At 40.1% G+C, this 17209-nt stretch overlaps 1 protein-coding gene across 1 annotated transcript in view; it reads right to left on the bottom strand.

Annotated features, from left to right (window-relative positions):
* Positions 1–17209, bottom strand: part of SEMA3D (sema domain, immunoglobulin domain (Ig), short basic domain, secreted, (semaphorin) 3D) — a 95852-nt gene that overhangs the window by 9870 nt on the left and 68773 nt on the right. Inside the window, exons 11-16 of the mRNA XM_008940513.1 lie at positions 11258–11480; positions 8526–8614; positions 6690–6731; positions 5277–5434; positions 3114–3178; positions 739–878 (exon numbers count right to left, since the gene is read on the bottom strand). Coding sequence (XP_008938761.1) covers positions 739–878; positions 3114–3178; positions 5277–5434; positions 6690–6731; positions 8526–8614; positions 11258–11480 — 717 coding nt within the window. The remainder of the gene's footprint in view (positions 1–738; positions 879–3113; positions 3179–5276; positions 5435–6689; positions 6732–8525; positions 8615–11257; positions 11481–17209) is intronic.

The following is a 17209-nucleotide window of genomic DNA, read 5'->3' as shown; positions in this document are numbered from 1 at the left end:
AGAAGGAAAGTGTGTAAGGGGTATGCGAGGACCTGGAGGCTTCTCTAGGGCTTCTCTGCCAGTGAGGACCCCAAGCCTGCCTCCTGCAGGAATTAAGGACCATCACAACTCTCACCAATGTCTGCCCCAGATGCAGAGTACAATTCTTTAACCTGACATCTCTGCACCAGAATAGAATGCCATCTAAGAAAAATTCTCAGATCCCACTAACAAGAAAAAAAAGCAAATAAAAAGCTTTTTACTGCACAGACTATTCCTTCTCTGGGGAGAGATGGAAAGAAGCATCAAGCCATACAATTCTTAGCTACACTGCTTAACACAATAAGGGAATGCAATTAGACACTAAACGGAACAGAGATTTTATTAAAACAAAGAGTTTTAAACATACTTTTACCCACAGAAGTAGTTCTTGTGTTAATTACTGGATAAAAAAGACTTTTATTCAGTTCTTTTGATTTTTTTTTTACCACTATTTAAAGCCTAATTTATCTTTTCTTTTTTTTTTTTTTAATTGAATGAGCATTTAAGTCAAAATATATACCTAAATCTGCTTATGACACAGTGCAAATGGCTTCTTTCTTCCCCACAGCATGCCCCAAATGGTGATACCAGAATGCTATGTGATACCTAAGGTGAGGCAAGGAAAAGTAAAACATCAACTAATCCCAATAACTCCTGCCTTTCAATGCTCAGCTGAATTCTCTATAGAGGAAACTTGCCTTGATGATTATAACTTACCTCTTCTCGATGTTCTTCTCCAGAGCGCTGAATATACCACCTAATAGAGGCTTGCTGGGACTTAGGAATACATTCCAGAAAAGTTGAATTAAATTCAATGCCAAAAATCACCTTTTCATCAGCAGTTTCATGACTAATGCCTGGAAAGCAAACATGGTACAGGAGATTAACCCTGACCTGGTTTTTAAAGCAATGGGAAAATAGCCTGATTCAGAACAGATGCTGTAAGAGTGAGTGAATTATAAAAAAGCAAAAGGAAACTTAACTTTTAGCTTAAACTATAAGGATTTAGAGGTGGCTGCCAGCCTTCCTTCAATGCAACTGGGTTTTAAGGAGGTCAATAAAAATCTATATTATGAGCTTGCTCCATGTTAAAGTCGAAGCTTTCACCTTTGAGAAATTTAAAATCTGTATTTTTAAGTAACACAACTACTAAATGGGAACTAAAGCCGCAAAAGGCAGACTGTAGAGTCTGGTTTGTTCATCCCAAACACTTTTAAAGGAGTCACAGGGCTAAAGTAAATTGAAGCTTACCTTCCTTCAGTATAATCTGAAATGCTCTTGTCTTGTAGTATGTTTCAGATCAAGCACTGAAGGAGCCACGAATAGACCTGGACTCCTATTTCGGCCTTCTGTAAACCTGAACAAGTAACTTCTAATCTCTGCATCTACACTTCCTTTTCCAGTCTGTCTTATCTGTGTCTTATCTCCCTCACCATCAGACTAAAGCTATTTCCTTATGCCCTGCCAATAACAGAAAGGAAGGTGAAAGCAGTGGTGTCCCCATAAATCAAGTTAGCTCAAATCCAAAATGGATACAGCTTTTGACTGTTTTTTCAATATAGTAAGTACCTATATGAGATCTATGGAAATTCAAGCTCTCTGCATTAAATGCTTTTCTTTTATTTCACTGTGCCACTGAGATTTCAGTAGAGCCAAACAACTTCATGCAGCCAATGAAGTCTCTGGTAGGGAATCTCACACAATGGACCACTGAATTTAAATAGGTTTGGGGGCCATAATGTTATTAATTATTGCAAATTACATAAATAAGCCAAGAATCTGGAGTGGAGCAGGTCAGCTTCATGGTTTTATGGCACACAGGAGCCATCCTCAGCTGGGTAAAGTTTCTATTGGTGGCACTACATCAGGGCAAAGGCTTAATAGCAATTTCTGTGCTAAGTCATTTTACATTTGTCTAGTAAAGCCAACTCTTCCAGTATCTCTTTATCCTTCCAGGAAAATATTACATTGTCAGCCTTTCTGCTAAAGTTTCTATAACCCTGAGCTTTGCACAGTCTCAGATACCACTGTTTGGGGAGCCATGGTAAGCAGCAAGTGAGGAAATTCTGGCCCTTGAGAATGAACAGGAATTTTGTCATTGATTTTAATGGAAATGAGATTTTACCCAGACTTTTTAACTATGTCTGCAAGCACACATGTACAGTCAGAGCCCTCTATACTGTGCAACAGACTTCAGGCTTTGATCCTGTGGCGAGCAGCTCTGATTTCTATACTGACTCCCACCGAGCTCTGCAGCAGGCACCCAGTACTGCAGCGGCACGAAAATAACCAGAGATCAATGGAAAGCGGTGGCTCGTCCCGAATCAGATGTTCGACACAGGGATACAATCAATACTGTTTTGACTGGGTTGTTTGCTTTAATAAGCAGCTAGAAGAGTCCCAGATAAACCCAAGCTTGGTTTTGAATGCTTTTCATTTATTTTATGCTGCCACAGAGATCGCCGCGTAACCGCAGGATTTCATACTGTCAGTGCTCGCTGTGAGAGAAGTGCTCCAGTTGCCAAAGGAGCACGCCAGACCCTTTGGCATCTGAAAAGAGGGTGTGGGAAAGGGAGCCGACAGGGAGCTGGAGAGGGTAGGCTCTTGTTTAAAAACAGGACCATTTAAGTAGCTGCAGGGAGGGGAAGGGGCTGGTTTGGCAGCTGGAACTGGGCCTTGGGATTTGTGTCAAGTGTACGTAGCGGAAGGGGAGTGGATGGTGTGTTCCCTGCTTCAGCTCTGCAGGATTCCTCTCAGGATTCTCCCACCTGTTTCTGGATGAAACCACACATGTCCCATCAGCTACCTGTAGACTCATACGTGCGTGATGTTCTTGTGTCAGGGGCACATCTCCCTCCCCTGGGTGAGTGCTGGGGAGGGTTGCCCATGAGGGATGCGAAGATGCCATCCGTTATCCATCCCAGCTCTGCAAATATAGCTCCAGGAAGGGTAATGTCTATGAAGCATGGGAAGGGCAACGGCTGTAATAGTGTTATTCCCTTGAGCTCGACACGTTTTCTCAAACAAAGACCTTTACAGCAAATTCTGTGGTCAAAGTGACAACAGAAGAAAGAAAGGTGCAAAATACTCACTGTCTTCCACATCCCAGCATTGTGCAACAGGGTCTCCATACTTGACATCTTGCCTTCTGGCTCGCCTATGGGAAGAGCATACAGACTTGTAACACTTCAGGCATAATTGCTGGAATTCCACAACAAAATACGGAGGAGCTCAGCAGATGTGGACTCGCATTGCTCCCACCCTACTACTGACAATTACGGTCTTAACTAAAACCAGCCTCACCCTCAAAGCAGCATGTGGCCTAGAGAGATTTGTACAACTGACATCAAGAGAAAGGCCTGTGTTTTGGGAAAACCACTGGGAGGGGAAAGAAAAGAAGTGAAAGAAAAAAAAAAAAAATCTGCCTAGAATAAAAAGCGGATAATGCAGTGACAGAAAGAGCAATTAAACCTCCTTTAGGAGCATGGGGCTTGGGTCCTCTGGTGAGGTGGAGCGTTTGGAAGTACCTAAAAACATCCTTAATGTTGTAGGCCATGAAAAAGATCTGAGGTTCAACAGGTGATATTAAAAATCGAGCATGGGGTCAGCTCAGGGTAATACAGACTAGTAAGCCAATCATTAAAATGAAGACAGAAGAACCTATGTTTTAGTTTGGCAACAAACAATTGACAAATCTAATTATCTTTCATCTTTATGGACAGAAGAAATGCTTGAGATAATGGTCTGCTCCCTTCCAGAACTAACTTCCTTGCTAATCTCTAGGTGTGTTACTTTAACTATAATTTAGTATAATTTCAGTGTAATATGATTGGAAAAAAAAAAAAAAAAAAGAAGATTGCATTTATCTCTTAAGAGCTAAAAAAAAGGTTAGAATTCTGATTTTTTAGTATAAGAACTGGACACCTGGGAACCTCACAGACACACTGAAGGTAAGAGGAATGGGACCTCCTGTGTGCAGAGCAATGCCTCGGCAGGAGAGCAGGTTCCCAAAGCTGAGTTGTCCACTGTAGTAAAAGCTGTAGACTTGCTAGAAGCACAGGCTGCTGCATCGAAGAAAAATATTCAAGTAACTGATCTACTGGAGGATTCCCAAGACCAGTCACATCCTTTGTTTTGGAGCTACAGGCTTTTGGCCTTTCCACCAAACTGCACATCTGTTAAAAAGCATGGACCATCAATCTCCATGTCCCAGCCCACCTCAGGCTTCAGCAAGCCTCATGTGTCACTAACTTTGCAGTGAGCCTGAACACTTGCTTTTCTCCTTTCATTTATGCTTCTCTGAGTTTAGTTTGCTTTGGCTTTGAGGGAAAACACATAAAGTTCCTTGACACCATGACACAATAACCTATGAGTCATTAACTTCAATGGTTTGCCTAATTGCTCAGGTCCTCAACCCCTAAGGCAGAAAGTCTCATTCCAGAGCCTGAGCTCAGACTGCAACCTCCAGCCCCCACTGCAAGAGTCATTGCCAGGAAGACTTCATCCAAAGAGGAATGAAGAGGTTGTGAAGGACTTTGTCTCAGTGAGCAAGCTCAGAGCTCTGGCTAAACCAGCCAAAAACTCCAAGAGAAACATCCAGCAACTTAGGTACAGCACTGCTAGAGCCTTCAGCGTGCTCTTCCTCCATGCAGGTTCATGATGTTGTCCTATCTGGCAAGTACACAAAGTTCAGATGAAGCTTTCTTCACTGTGGGAAAATGCTCTTGATGCAGACAAGTCTCACGCTAATTGAATCTCTGTCTCCCTCTCATGGCTAGACCACAAACTCACTTGATGAGTGACACACTTTGAATCATGTTATTTGAGTTAGTTAAATAGGAGAAGCTTGCTTTGTTTAGATCAGAGAATTAAATGCATTTTATGTTAAACTCTGTCTTATAACTATGGTGGTGCACTATGCAAAAGGCAGAAGCTTAAGAGAAGCTTAAGTGAGGGCAAATTCAGCCACAACCTGGACCTCCAACTGAGGACCTCATGCCTTAAAGCATCCAATGTGAAAAAGTGGTAAATTTATGATCTTAGCTGCAGTAGCTGAGTTATTGTCACACACCCTAAAACAAAGCTATGCTGTCTTTATAGTTCTTTGAGCAGAAATGTGAAACATGGCCAGAGCATGATCAAATTTTAAGGTAAATGAAATGCTTTGTAAAAAAGTACCACATTCTGATTGTGAACCCCTAAGATTCTTGCAAGCAGCAAGACCTTTTACAACATGTTGTAATTGTTTTTCCTACCTTTTAGAAGTGGGGGCATATCTGGAACATGAGTTTCCATCCCAGGCACAGTATGGGTCTCTGGCAAGGCAGCAGTCTGCACAAGCCTTCCCATACGTGTGACATCTGTGCAGAGAGAGCTGAACCAATCCGTCCCTGGAACCAATGTACAATTGTTGCTGCAAATCAGGCAAAGCAAATGAATTAGGATCATTCTCCAAGTAGCCTCTTTAAAAATTCCCTTCCTGAGTGCCACACTTGCAGACTTTCAACCTCGTCCCACATTTCACAAAACAGAGGAGAACTCCTCCTTTACCATAAAACATTTCTCAGGGCTCAGTGTGAACTAGCCAGTCCCCATCCAACCCTGAAATCATGGCAGAGAGGAAAGGGAACTGCAGTCCTGAAAAGACACTAGCACTCAACACCCTTACACCTTTAGATTTGTGCTGTAATAAAAAATCAGAAGCAAATCGGGGGGGGGGGGGGGAAATGGCTTCCTAACACATTTAAAAACAAGTGGCTGGATAGCCATGATATTAAGAATTTGGGAACTACAAATGACCTTGTGTGAATAAAGCTTCATCTTCTGCTTCTGATCCTGAGGTAGGATGGGGTAATATTACTGCCCTCTCCCCAATGTGTGAGTAGACAGCCTGTTGAGACAAGGGTGGTCTGAGTGCTTGCTGTTGAGCTGGAGCTGGCTCATGCAATACTTCCAGCTGGCCTGCCACCTTTTTTTCAGGGGAGATGGGACGCAGCTGTGCTGTGCGTGCCTGAGCAGCAAAATACCTTGTCCTGCACGGGGGAGGCATGTTGTGCCAGAGCTGCTCTGGCCACCTCTGCAGGGCAGGGAAGGATGGCTTTGGTGTCACACTGCCTCCCAAACATGCACGTAGCCATCATAGAGCTCGGAGCTGCCATAAAACCTTTTTCCATCGGGAGATTCCTAGCTGGGATTGGCCCCTGTGGCTGCCAGGATTGGACCACCCAGATTTAAGCTGCAATTTTAGAGGAGGGGGACTGTTTTTCAGTCTGTGTGCACACAAATTTTAGCACAATGAGGCCCTGATCTCTCTTGACTACTAATAAAAATAACAATAATAGTAATAATAATTTATTACTAGATTGTAAAGGGGCAAGCATTTCTAGTGTCCAGAAAAAGCATGTGCATTGTCGTATTCGTAAATCCCACTACTAAATGAGTAAAGATTTGTTTCCATAAATAATTACCAGCTTGGGTACACAAATTACTGCTTGTAAGCAAACATGATTTAGGCAGGCAAACAAGTTCAAACATATCTCCTTTCCAGATATGTTTAAGAGCCATCCATGGAAAGCTTGACCAGTATGTAACAGGGGTCCCCTGAAAACAAGAAGCTAAGTGTTCAGTGTCCCATATATCCTGCAGCAATTAAATGAACTTGTGGTTACCTGCTTCTGAGAAATCTCCATGGTTGAGATAAATGACGGGTGCTGAAAAAAACATTAGTAAGGTGCATTAGTTTAAAATACAAAAGGTAAATAAAATGACAAATCCATTTGCTTGGTTTAAACATATACTAAAAAAAAAACCCCATAAATCACTAAATTCATGCTTCCAAAAATATATCCCATAAATTTTCCCTGCTCCTTTTGAGGCAATTGACTTTAATTCTTAAGAGTTTGCAAACTATTCCATTCTGGAGACTGGCAATGAGCCTTGACATCAACTTAAGTTCTTATTAAGCACTATTTGAAAGGCTTAGATGGCATTTATGAGATACAAAGGTAGATACTCTGCACCAGGATGTATTTCATTGCTATGAGAGCCAGTGAAATTTTGGCCAGTGACTGATTTAAGATCAGGAGAAAGCTTAGAGTATTATCTACCGCATAAGAGACGCCTACTGTTTAATGCTAATGCAGTTCGAGGAAATAAGGGATGTTTTTTCAGCCCTTCACCCCCTTCAATTATCTGGATTCAAAACCATAGATGTAACAGTTATAAATGTTACCAACAAAAACGTGAAGGAATGTCTGTTGAGCAGGAAAAAAAAAAAAAAAACTTTTTTTTTTTTTTTAATATGATACGGTACATTTGCCCTTGACGTTGTATTTTAAGAATGCAGAAAATTGGTGTATATACTTAAACGGCTGATTACTTGGCAGGCCACTGAGTGATCTTGAAATTTTCAAAGTGATATTTATAATTGGTGTCCGAGACAGTAGGAAGAAATACAGAGATCCTTTAAATCAAAGTTTCATCCTATACATGACATATCAAAAAGCATATGAAGACATACACTCTTTGAAATAATTATTAAAGATCCTGTCCTCACATTTGGAAAACACTGTCTCTAAGTCCCAAATTCATTTATTTAGTATGGGCAGAAATTCTGACTAAGACCTTTTATAGCATACAGGAAGACAAGATGCGTGAGAAAGTAATCAAAATGCCATAGATATAGACAAAAAATGATGAAAAAGTAAGATGAAAACTGAAGAAGAGCTACACAAAGTCAGAAAAAAAGCAAAATGAGAAAAGAAAATCAGTAGGGAAGACACAGGTCTCTTTTCTTACTGTAATGGTATGTTGATGTCAGCTCCCTCGCCAGCAATGAAAAATTCTGGCCATGCAACAGAAGGGAGATTTGGGTTTTTTTACAAGCTCTGTTTATGAAGCAGTCTTTGATGATGGCACAGCTCTGGTTACTTTTCCTCTTTATCATTCAGAATAACCAAAGCAAAATCATAGAATCATAGAATCATAGAATCATAGAATCATAGAATCATAGAATCATAGAATCATAGGGGTTGGAAGGGACCTCAAAAGATCATCTAGTCCAACCTCCCTGCCAGAGCAGGACCACCTAGAGTACATCACACAGGAAGGCGTCCAGGCGGGTTAAAAATGGTTAAAAACATTGGGTCAGCCTTTGCCAATAAATTAAAATACTCTACTTTTATTTATTTTCTTTATGTTTTCAATTCCTAAAGTTGTTACTTTAAAATTGTTAGTTTCTGCATCTGTGAAGAAAAAGATCTCAACCTAGAACAAGTCAGGATAAATGAGACTTTCTCCAAGTATGAAAAACTATGATCTGTTTGGTCCTGGACTTTTTTCAGTTGATTTACTCAAAGAATACCAAGGCATTTAAAAATTTACATAGTGTCCCTCTGGAAACTTGAACTAGTTCCAGTAAACAAACAACCAGACAGACAAAGCCAGTCTGGGCCTTATAGTCCCCTGAATAATGTTTAATTGATGTTGTGGCTGTTAATGCTTACCTTGAATATCTGCAGCTCCTCTAGGACCACCTCCTCTTTAGTCCACTTCTCCTTTGTGATACTCACAACTTTCAAGACTGTGCCTATGTCTGAAACAAACGTTCATTATGTAAATCTCACAGTTATGTTTCAGTACATACGGGTTGCTCCATTTCATGCTCCGAAGATAAAGCTAATGAATCATGGCTGTAGAACATCCATCTCTATCTGTATCTGTTGCTCTATACATAACTCTATACAATACATTTATGGTTTTACTCTGTGGCTGAGCCAGCACAACTGTAAGTTGCTCCAGGCAGAGATGGTATAACTCTCCTGCTACACAAACACACACACACAGAGACAACCACATCCATGCTGCCACTTAGAAGTTTCTGCATATTTTCTTGACACAGAATTTGGGCTTATCTGACCCCAGTGAGATTCAGCTTAGGGGACTAAATTGACAGAAAATTATTTCCTCCCTTTTACAGAACTAATTTTCATGCAATAGAGCACCTTAATCAGAAGTTGGTTTCATTTGAATGTATTGAAATAATTTTAGGTATTGCAATGATGAAAAATAATACATTACAATGGAAAGAATGAAATTTTCATTCTTGTTTTCCCAAGCTGCTGAAGATCATATTACCAATCAAAGCTAAAAGTATTTGAATTTGCCTTATGTATTAGAGCTTCTGTTTGTTTGATATAATTGTCAAAGCCAGCTGACATACAAGTTGGTTCCACACTTTCAAAACTATAATAAACTTCTAATCTGTTACTGCTCAGAATCTCCTGGGTTATTTGGTATATCTGTATGAAGTCTCTCTCTATAATATTTGAGATTTTATCTCTTGGGTTTACTTTTTTGTTTTTGCACAGGATGAGTTTAGAAGATAAAATAGAACAAAAATGTGGTTTTGGAAGAGAAAATTCACTTTTAAGGGAAGCACTGTGGATAAATAAACATCTCCATATTATGGAGTGCCATCTAGTGACTGCCTGGTACATGTTGGTCTTGTCACCTACAGACCAGATGATTTACTCTGGAAGAATTAGCATCGGTGCTGAATAGTAAGAGATAACCTGGGAGCATTCAAGTTGCCGATCTCCAAACACAATTTTATGCCTGTGATACATTTTATAATGGAGAATAGCAAACATCTGAAAGGAACCTCTGCAGCCACTAGAAGTACATTTTATACCTTTTAACTAGTGAACTCATCTTTTCGGACAGCTAAGTTTTAAATTACTTTTTCTTACTATTATCAGAAGAAAAGTAAGTTTTATGAGTACTGCCACATCCTAGGCATCTCACAGCTTGGGAATGTGTTTCCTTCTCCCCTGACTATATTCTCAGGCAGTAGGGGAGCAAACAGTACTTTGATGTTCTTTTTTTATGAAAATGTGCTTTTCTCTCTGAAATGATTGTCCTTGACTTGAGCAGATCATAGAGGGACTGTCACACTGTCTTGGAAGACAAGAGCTGTGAGTGGGATTGATCTGAAAGGCAGAAATGGTCCAACGGGGAGGATGTCTCTGCAGTTCCATGTCTGATAACCCAGGTGGGAAACTCTTGAAGGCTGAGACAACCCACACTTTATAAAAGGTGATGCTCTGACAATTTACTCATTTCCCCAAATCACTTCAGAATATACATACTTATCATACTACATCAAATAACACCAAATTTGCTTATAGGCCAGATATAATGCTGGGCAACCCATGAGCACTGGGGTAAGATTCAGACAGAAATCTCAGTTTCCCTGCAGCTCATGGCAGTAGCTCATCCACTGCCCTCTTTACCTCCATGCACCTTAGTTTCACCTGCTGTGAGATGAGCACAATGACAAAGACCTCTTTAGTAAAGCATCTGCCAGTGAGAAATTCTGCATAAGACCTATTACTAGTGAGAGAACTTCAAATTGTGGATTAAGAATGAGAAGTTCCATTGGAGTAAGACTGTAGATTATTAATTCAGAAACATTAGTAATAGATATGTTAGTATTTCTTAGCATACCATACCTTTGGGTGTGATTCTAAATTTAATTACTATGATGAAACTAGACTTTTCCTTAAGGCCTACAACTATCATAAAAATGTAAAGAGATACATAATTGTAATAGAAAAACTGCAATGTGGGTGTCTACCCTGACAGAGTAGTTTAACCTCTCTGTTCAGTCTTAGTCCTCTTGTTTGGAGCTATTCATGTTGCTAAGTAATATCTTTGAAAGCATTTAAGTGGAATTGTTGCCTTAGGCTCAATTTTAAATCTTTCTTAGCAGTTCAATGTCACACAAGATTGAATGCTGAAGCATCATATCACTACTGACAAAAGGAAGCACTCTTTGAAGTTATGAAGGTTAATTTTTGTTTTCTTTTAATTGGTTATTGATGTGCTGCCAACAGGAATTGGAGCCAGACTACTACTGTAATATAAAGACAAACACTGAAGGGTACTCAGAGGGTAAGAAAGACCAGGTACTCTGACCCTTAACTGGTTTATCATCTAGGGACCAGGAAGCATTAAAATTGCAATAGTAGTAATCTCTTGAGCTGACAGATTAATCTAATCGTAGTATTTGCATGAAGTCCTGGCACAGAATCAGGAACATCTTTAATGCTTCCCAAAGCTGCCAATGTAGGAAAGTGATGTGAATCTACAGTTTTTTTTTCAAGATCTGCTGGAGTAAAAGTGCTCTTAAAGGATGTGGTTTGTGCAGAATTATAGTGGAAGTCCTCTCTCATACCTGTTCCTAGGAAAATAACATCATATTGCCCGTCCTCTGCCATGACATGATCCACCACAATCTGAGTGAGACGATAGTCCACGTTGATGCGCGTGAAGACGGGTCCTCCTGTCACGGGGTAAACGGGTTTGTGCATCAGTGGGTGGCGCTTGATGAAGCTGATGACTTCATCTGGAAAGTCTCTGGTGGACTTTATGAGTGGGTCGTAGGTTTTGCTTGGACACTAAATGAAAGAGAAAAATACAAGGTGAAAAGAATATCAGGAAAGAAGTACAAGTAATCTGCAGGTTTCTTTGTGTAGCAGGAAAGCTGCCTGCTCTGGATCACCTATGTTGGTTTGTAAAACACGTGCCAGTGGGTGGCAGATTGATTTACAATTGAAAAAGCTCAGTGTTGATTTGAAAGCCTGGGAACACAGTGTGCGCTCTTCTGGTTCTTCAAAGGGTCATTTTTTCCCTCATTTCTCCACTTTCTCCTCTCTTCATCTTTACTTCACTTAAAAGCTCTTCTCCTTGATTTTCCTTTATCCTGTTCCCACCTATTCTCCTCTACCCTTTAAAACCACCTAAAACTTGTTAGTTTCATCTCACTCGTACTACTAGTCAGGATTATAAATCTTCCACTGCTGTTGGTTATACACCCACACCTGCTATTACCTATAGATATATGCAATCTTTTGCAAAAAACTCTTATAGGCTTTCTTCTTTCTCGGTCAGAGATTTTGATAACCTAAATTAAAACTTGGAGGAGAGATGAACTTCTTTAGCTTCTAAGATATTCAGGAAAATAAGACAGTATTACAAAAGAGAAGCAGTCTATTCGATGCTGGATAAAACGTGAATTAATATTTATCACATTAGTGTATCTATAAACAGAAACTAATAATATCTACATAAAGATTTTATCACCAAATGGTTAAGACCATAACCAAGACACTTTGTTTCTTCATCTAGCAGTGTTCCTGAAGAGAGTATGAGACATACCTTAACATTCATACCACTATCATCAATAATGAAAATACATTATTATTTTTATTAACATTGAAGCAGTGCATTCCGTACTGTGATGCACTTTGAATTTTTTTTTTTTATTTTAATCATATATTTGAGCCAGCAAAATTTATCCATAAATAATATAATAATATTGTATATAATACCATAATACACATCAGCAGTGTAGGCCACTTTGGAAATCTGGTCTTCTGAATAAGTCACAAATTCACTTAATATTCAAGTGGAGCTCAAGTTTTCTGTGAGAACACTTGTGAAGCCAGGAAGAAATCAGGTTGTTCGGTGATTTTTCTCATCCCAAAGCAGCACTAGGTCGCCATTACCTCACTTTTTGAGGGCACTGCTTTAACAGTGGAGAAATTCTCATGATGGACTCAGTACATCTGCAACAAATTTCACCTCCTTGTTCCCCGCCCCACTCACAGGCGCTTTATCACGTTGGCTATGTTACAAAGACAAGAAAAGCAAGCCTGGAGTGAAAGGAGACGCGACATGCTGTCTGGCTCTCATTTCAAGACACAGGTACCAACACTTGGTTAAATTTGCTGCGTTCTGAACAAAGCAGTGCACGGGCATAACTTTCACTGGCAGGTCTAGAGTGCCCTCCGGTGGCTCCCGTGGGTAATGCCACGTGCTTTCAGCCCAGCCTCACATATGAAAGTTTCTTCCTCTGTGTACTTCTGTTCCTCTTATCGAGGTTGAATTTCTGCCCTGTTGCTATAGAGAGCCAGAATCGGGCAAAATCCTTTAGAGTAATGGTTTGATTTCTCTTGGCAGATACACTCAGAGTTACTGTGGCAGAGGGCTCCTAGTAAATACTTGAACTATGTTCAGTTTTCCAGACTGAAACAACCACACCTACCTCTCCCTTGCCTGCAATTATGCATTTATGGCCTGCATTCAGAGGCCATAACTTCCCAGTGAACTGCACCTTCTATGCCTCTCGTTGATTTTTTCTTTTCTAAAACAAGCTGTGTGCTCCAGATGCTAGATGATCCCTGTAGCTCATTATTTCTCAGAAATTACTTCCCATACAGATGCAGATAGCTGAAACTCTCGCCTAGCCCCACGGCTTGGCTGCTGTAGCATCCTTTTCTCCAGCTTTGAACAGCGCAGTCTCTTCCTCTTCTGGTCCAGACAACTGCCACAGCAAACACTTCCTCAGACACCTCCCCAGTGTCACTCAATTACTGTTGAGTTTGCTCCCACCTCTGTTGGACCCATCCTGACAAACAAATCAATTCAGCTGTTTCTTTAGCTCACACAAAGTAAGTTGATTCTCACACATCTTGTTTGAAGATCACTCACAAACCTACCTCTTCAACCTCCTTCAAATTTTTCCCTTCTGTGCTGTTTGGGGTGAGCCTAAGAACATACTTCCAAGGTCAGTCTTGCTGGTGACCCATCCTCTCTCATGCCCACCTATCTGTGATTTCCTTCCCGTGGCTATTTGTATCTCTTTTCTATCCCTTAGGCTGAAGAAGCTTCCCTTTTGAATCTGGAGGCATCCAGATGTGTTAATGGTGTACTACAAGGCCTGAAGAACAGTAAGATGAACTGGAAACACCATTCCAGCTGGTGACACCCTTTTACATATGAACTGATGACTGCTTCTTTTTTAGCATAGTTTTTAACTAAGCAATCCCTGTGTTTCCTGCCAGGTGGAGCCATAACACAGTCTGTGAAGAAAGATGCAGGATTAAATAATGCCTTTTATCTGTCAGGAGAAAATTAAGATTTGCAGTGAAGTTGCTCTACAGTCCTCTTTTATGGCTAATTTTGACAGAGAAGACAATAGTTCACATTCCCAAATCTCCAGTTTGACCTATGTTTAATCTGTGGTGCCAGTTCAGGGCTTGCTGTTAGGAGTTGTTCCACTGTGTAAGGTTTGGCATTATCCAAAACATTTGCATAAGGAACAACACACCCCACATCAAGGGCTGAGCATGTCCTTGAGCATTCCTGGCAATTGAGCAATCCTGAGCATTGCTGGCAAACGCCCTTCTCACAGCTACACAACACCGAATCCATCACTGTGGGCTCAGGACCAGCCTCTCCTTTGGCTTTCCACTGCCTGTTCTCTTCTGGGCTGAGGGATGCACACAACACACCCTGTGGTAGTGCTTGCTGAAAAGGGAATGGAGCCTCTGCCCAGTGCATACAGGTATTGCGTACACATGCCTAAGCCTGAATTCTTCACACAGTAAATATAGCTAATACAATGCAGAATTATTCTCATCATATACACTTCTACATGGCTATGGGTCTGCACTTGAACCCTACCTCTGGGTTTATTTAACAAAGTTGTAGCCTGAGTGATTTTACAGTCTAGAACCTACTTCCATTCCTTGCTTGGACTGATTTTTATGGCCGTCTAGAGACCTAACATATTTTGTGCAAGTATCTACTTGCTCAGCTTTCTTTTAATCTGTAGTTGTTAAGCTTGTGCCTCCTCATCTTCATAAAGGCTCTACAATTATTTATTGAAAATAGATCTGAGGCTCCTGACTCATCTAACAGATTTTGAAAATTTCTTCATGGACAGTAAACCTGTGCCAATTTGAATTAAGATACATTCCACTTCTATATTCAGTCATTTTGTTTCACTATAAAATTTAACATATGGCTGTGAAAGAACTGACAAGATGAAAAAGATAAGTTTGTATTGTGCTGTGATAACTGCTCAAAGGACAGCCCTTGAAAATAGAGTTTAATGCAAATAAAGAAGAAAAGGAAAGTCCTGTTGCAACAAACAGTTCGACTGGACTTATTGCAGTGAGTTATCTCTAGGGGTTTTATGCTAGCATTTTTGTAAGAGCTTCACCCTCAGTCTTGCTGAGTATGATCTCCCACATTGTGTTTCCTGCTGTGCTTTCACAAATTAGCATCTTTGCAAGGTTGCACTCTTGAGGTGAGTTGAGGTCACCTTGGTTTTTGAAGATAACAGTATCAGTTAAATGATTTCATAAATACACGCTTTTGTACTATATAGCAACAGAGACAACCTAAAGTCTGTGATAAAATAAAGGTTTTAGACTATGGGGTAAAAAATAAAGTGAACAATAATATAGGGTCAATTATTCAGACAGTACAACTACAGAGAAACCAAATCACATGCACACTTGCTACATGGGCAGTCCTTCAGGAATGAACACTTCTCATTGCCTTTAGAACAACCAAGGTCTGAGTTTTTGCCACTTATACCAGAATTAGACAACAAAAACATGTTTATCTTTGAAGGGGTTGAACCAAAGTTTGTTGCAATCAATAGAAAGAAACATACGTGCTTTAATTGCCTTTGGATCAAAACTTTCCATCAAACTATTATATACAGGATAAAAAATAAATTCACTTCTTTACTTCCTCAACCATGCAATACTCCCTCACTGTGTACCAAAGGTTGATTTTTCCTTATATGTGCATTTTCTGTGGTTCTACTCTGAGTTATAGTCCACATTTTCTGGAAAATTCATTCATTGCTTACCCATTCATAGCTCAATCCCAGAAGTCCATTTCTATGTAAAAAAAAAAGCTCCATGGGTCTCAGAGATGTCCTAGACTTTTGCCAAAAATGCATCAACAGAAGAAGATGAGAGCAATGACATCACTTACTAAAAATCACTAATATAAAATGATGTGAACTACCAATATGGAACTATAAAGTTGTTACAGTAATCTTAAAGGCCCAAAGTCTACCATGCATGATATAGGGAAATCTTTTCCAGTTTGCACAGCTAATTTAGTAGAAACAAGGACTAACGGTCTGATCCAAAGATCTGTTTGAGTCAACAGGGCCTTTTCCAGTTATTTCAGTGGGCTTTGGATCCCATCCTAAGACAGCATGACCACCAAGAACAGCTGGGCAGGTGTGACACTGTTATGCTTGGCCAAGGGAGCTATTTCCAGAGGAATCACTCACTGTGGCATGATGGATGGAACAGGGGAACAAAAAAAAAAAAAAAAAAAATCATTTTGGCTACCCTTTGGCAAAGTCCCCAGGCAGCTGTTCAAAGCTGTGTCCACCCATTGTTGCAGAACAGTTCCTGTAGGCTTGCGCTTCCTTTCATAGCAATAAGTAGGATGCATGATGGTAAAGGCTGCATGGCCAAGTGGGTGACTGAAGCAGCCTTTCAGCTCTAAAAATGTGAGTTCACATCCTGTTGCATATTTCATGATAACGATATTGGTGTTCTCTGACCAGTTCAGAGGACATTTATTCAGATCATCAGGACCAGATGCTGTTTCAGATATGTGACATGTCCCACTGGCAACAATAAGAGGTTTGCATTTGTACCAAAGGTCACAAGACTAGGCTGGCACGGTGGTTTCATGTGGACTACAAGAGAATCTGGCTCCATAAAAGTTCTCATTACGCCACTACTGTGCTTTCCCAGCATCTTCTGCTTTTGCAACAGGGTGGGATTCATCTCACCTGACCTAGATTCTTATCTTGGCTGTGTGTGAACTGCATGGAGGAGGTGCCTATTGCTTTCTTTCTCATAGAAGTCTTAACAAGTATCTCAGATTTGATGCTTCTAGATAGCTCACATCAAGAAAAATGAATCACATCAAATTAGTAAAATTAGTACTTCAAGATAAGAATCTGTCAAGAAACTTATTCAGCATATAATTAATTCTTCTGAGGTTGCTTAGGTCTTCATTGCCATGAATACTAACTTCCTACAAATATACATGTTAAGAAATGAAAAGTAAACAAACAAAAATTAAAAAAAATCCAACAGAGTTGCAAGTGTTAAGGGCATCTCTATTGAACTGCTGTATAAACTCCGTGGCACAAAATTTTAAAGAATCAATTCAGTAGTTAATGTTTTTCCATGCCTTCTGTGTGAGCGCAATTTAACAGTAATCACTCTGGGCTAAGTTCTATCTCAGATGTTCTACAAAGATACCTTTTAATTGCATTCAAGTGTAATCTGGAGGT

The sequence above is a fragment of the Merops nubicus genome, unplaced genomic scaffold (genome assembly GCF_000691845.1).
Source record: "Merops nubicus isolate BGI_N331 unplaced genomic scaffold, ASM69184v1 scaffold5915, whole genome shotgun sequence".
NCBI classification, from domain to species: domain Eukaryota; kingdom Metazoa; phylum Chordata; class Aves; order Coraciiformes; family Meropidae; genus Merops; species Merops nubicus.
This window is presented reverse-complemented; position numbering and strand designations above follow the sequence as displayed.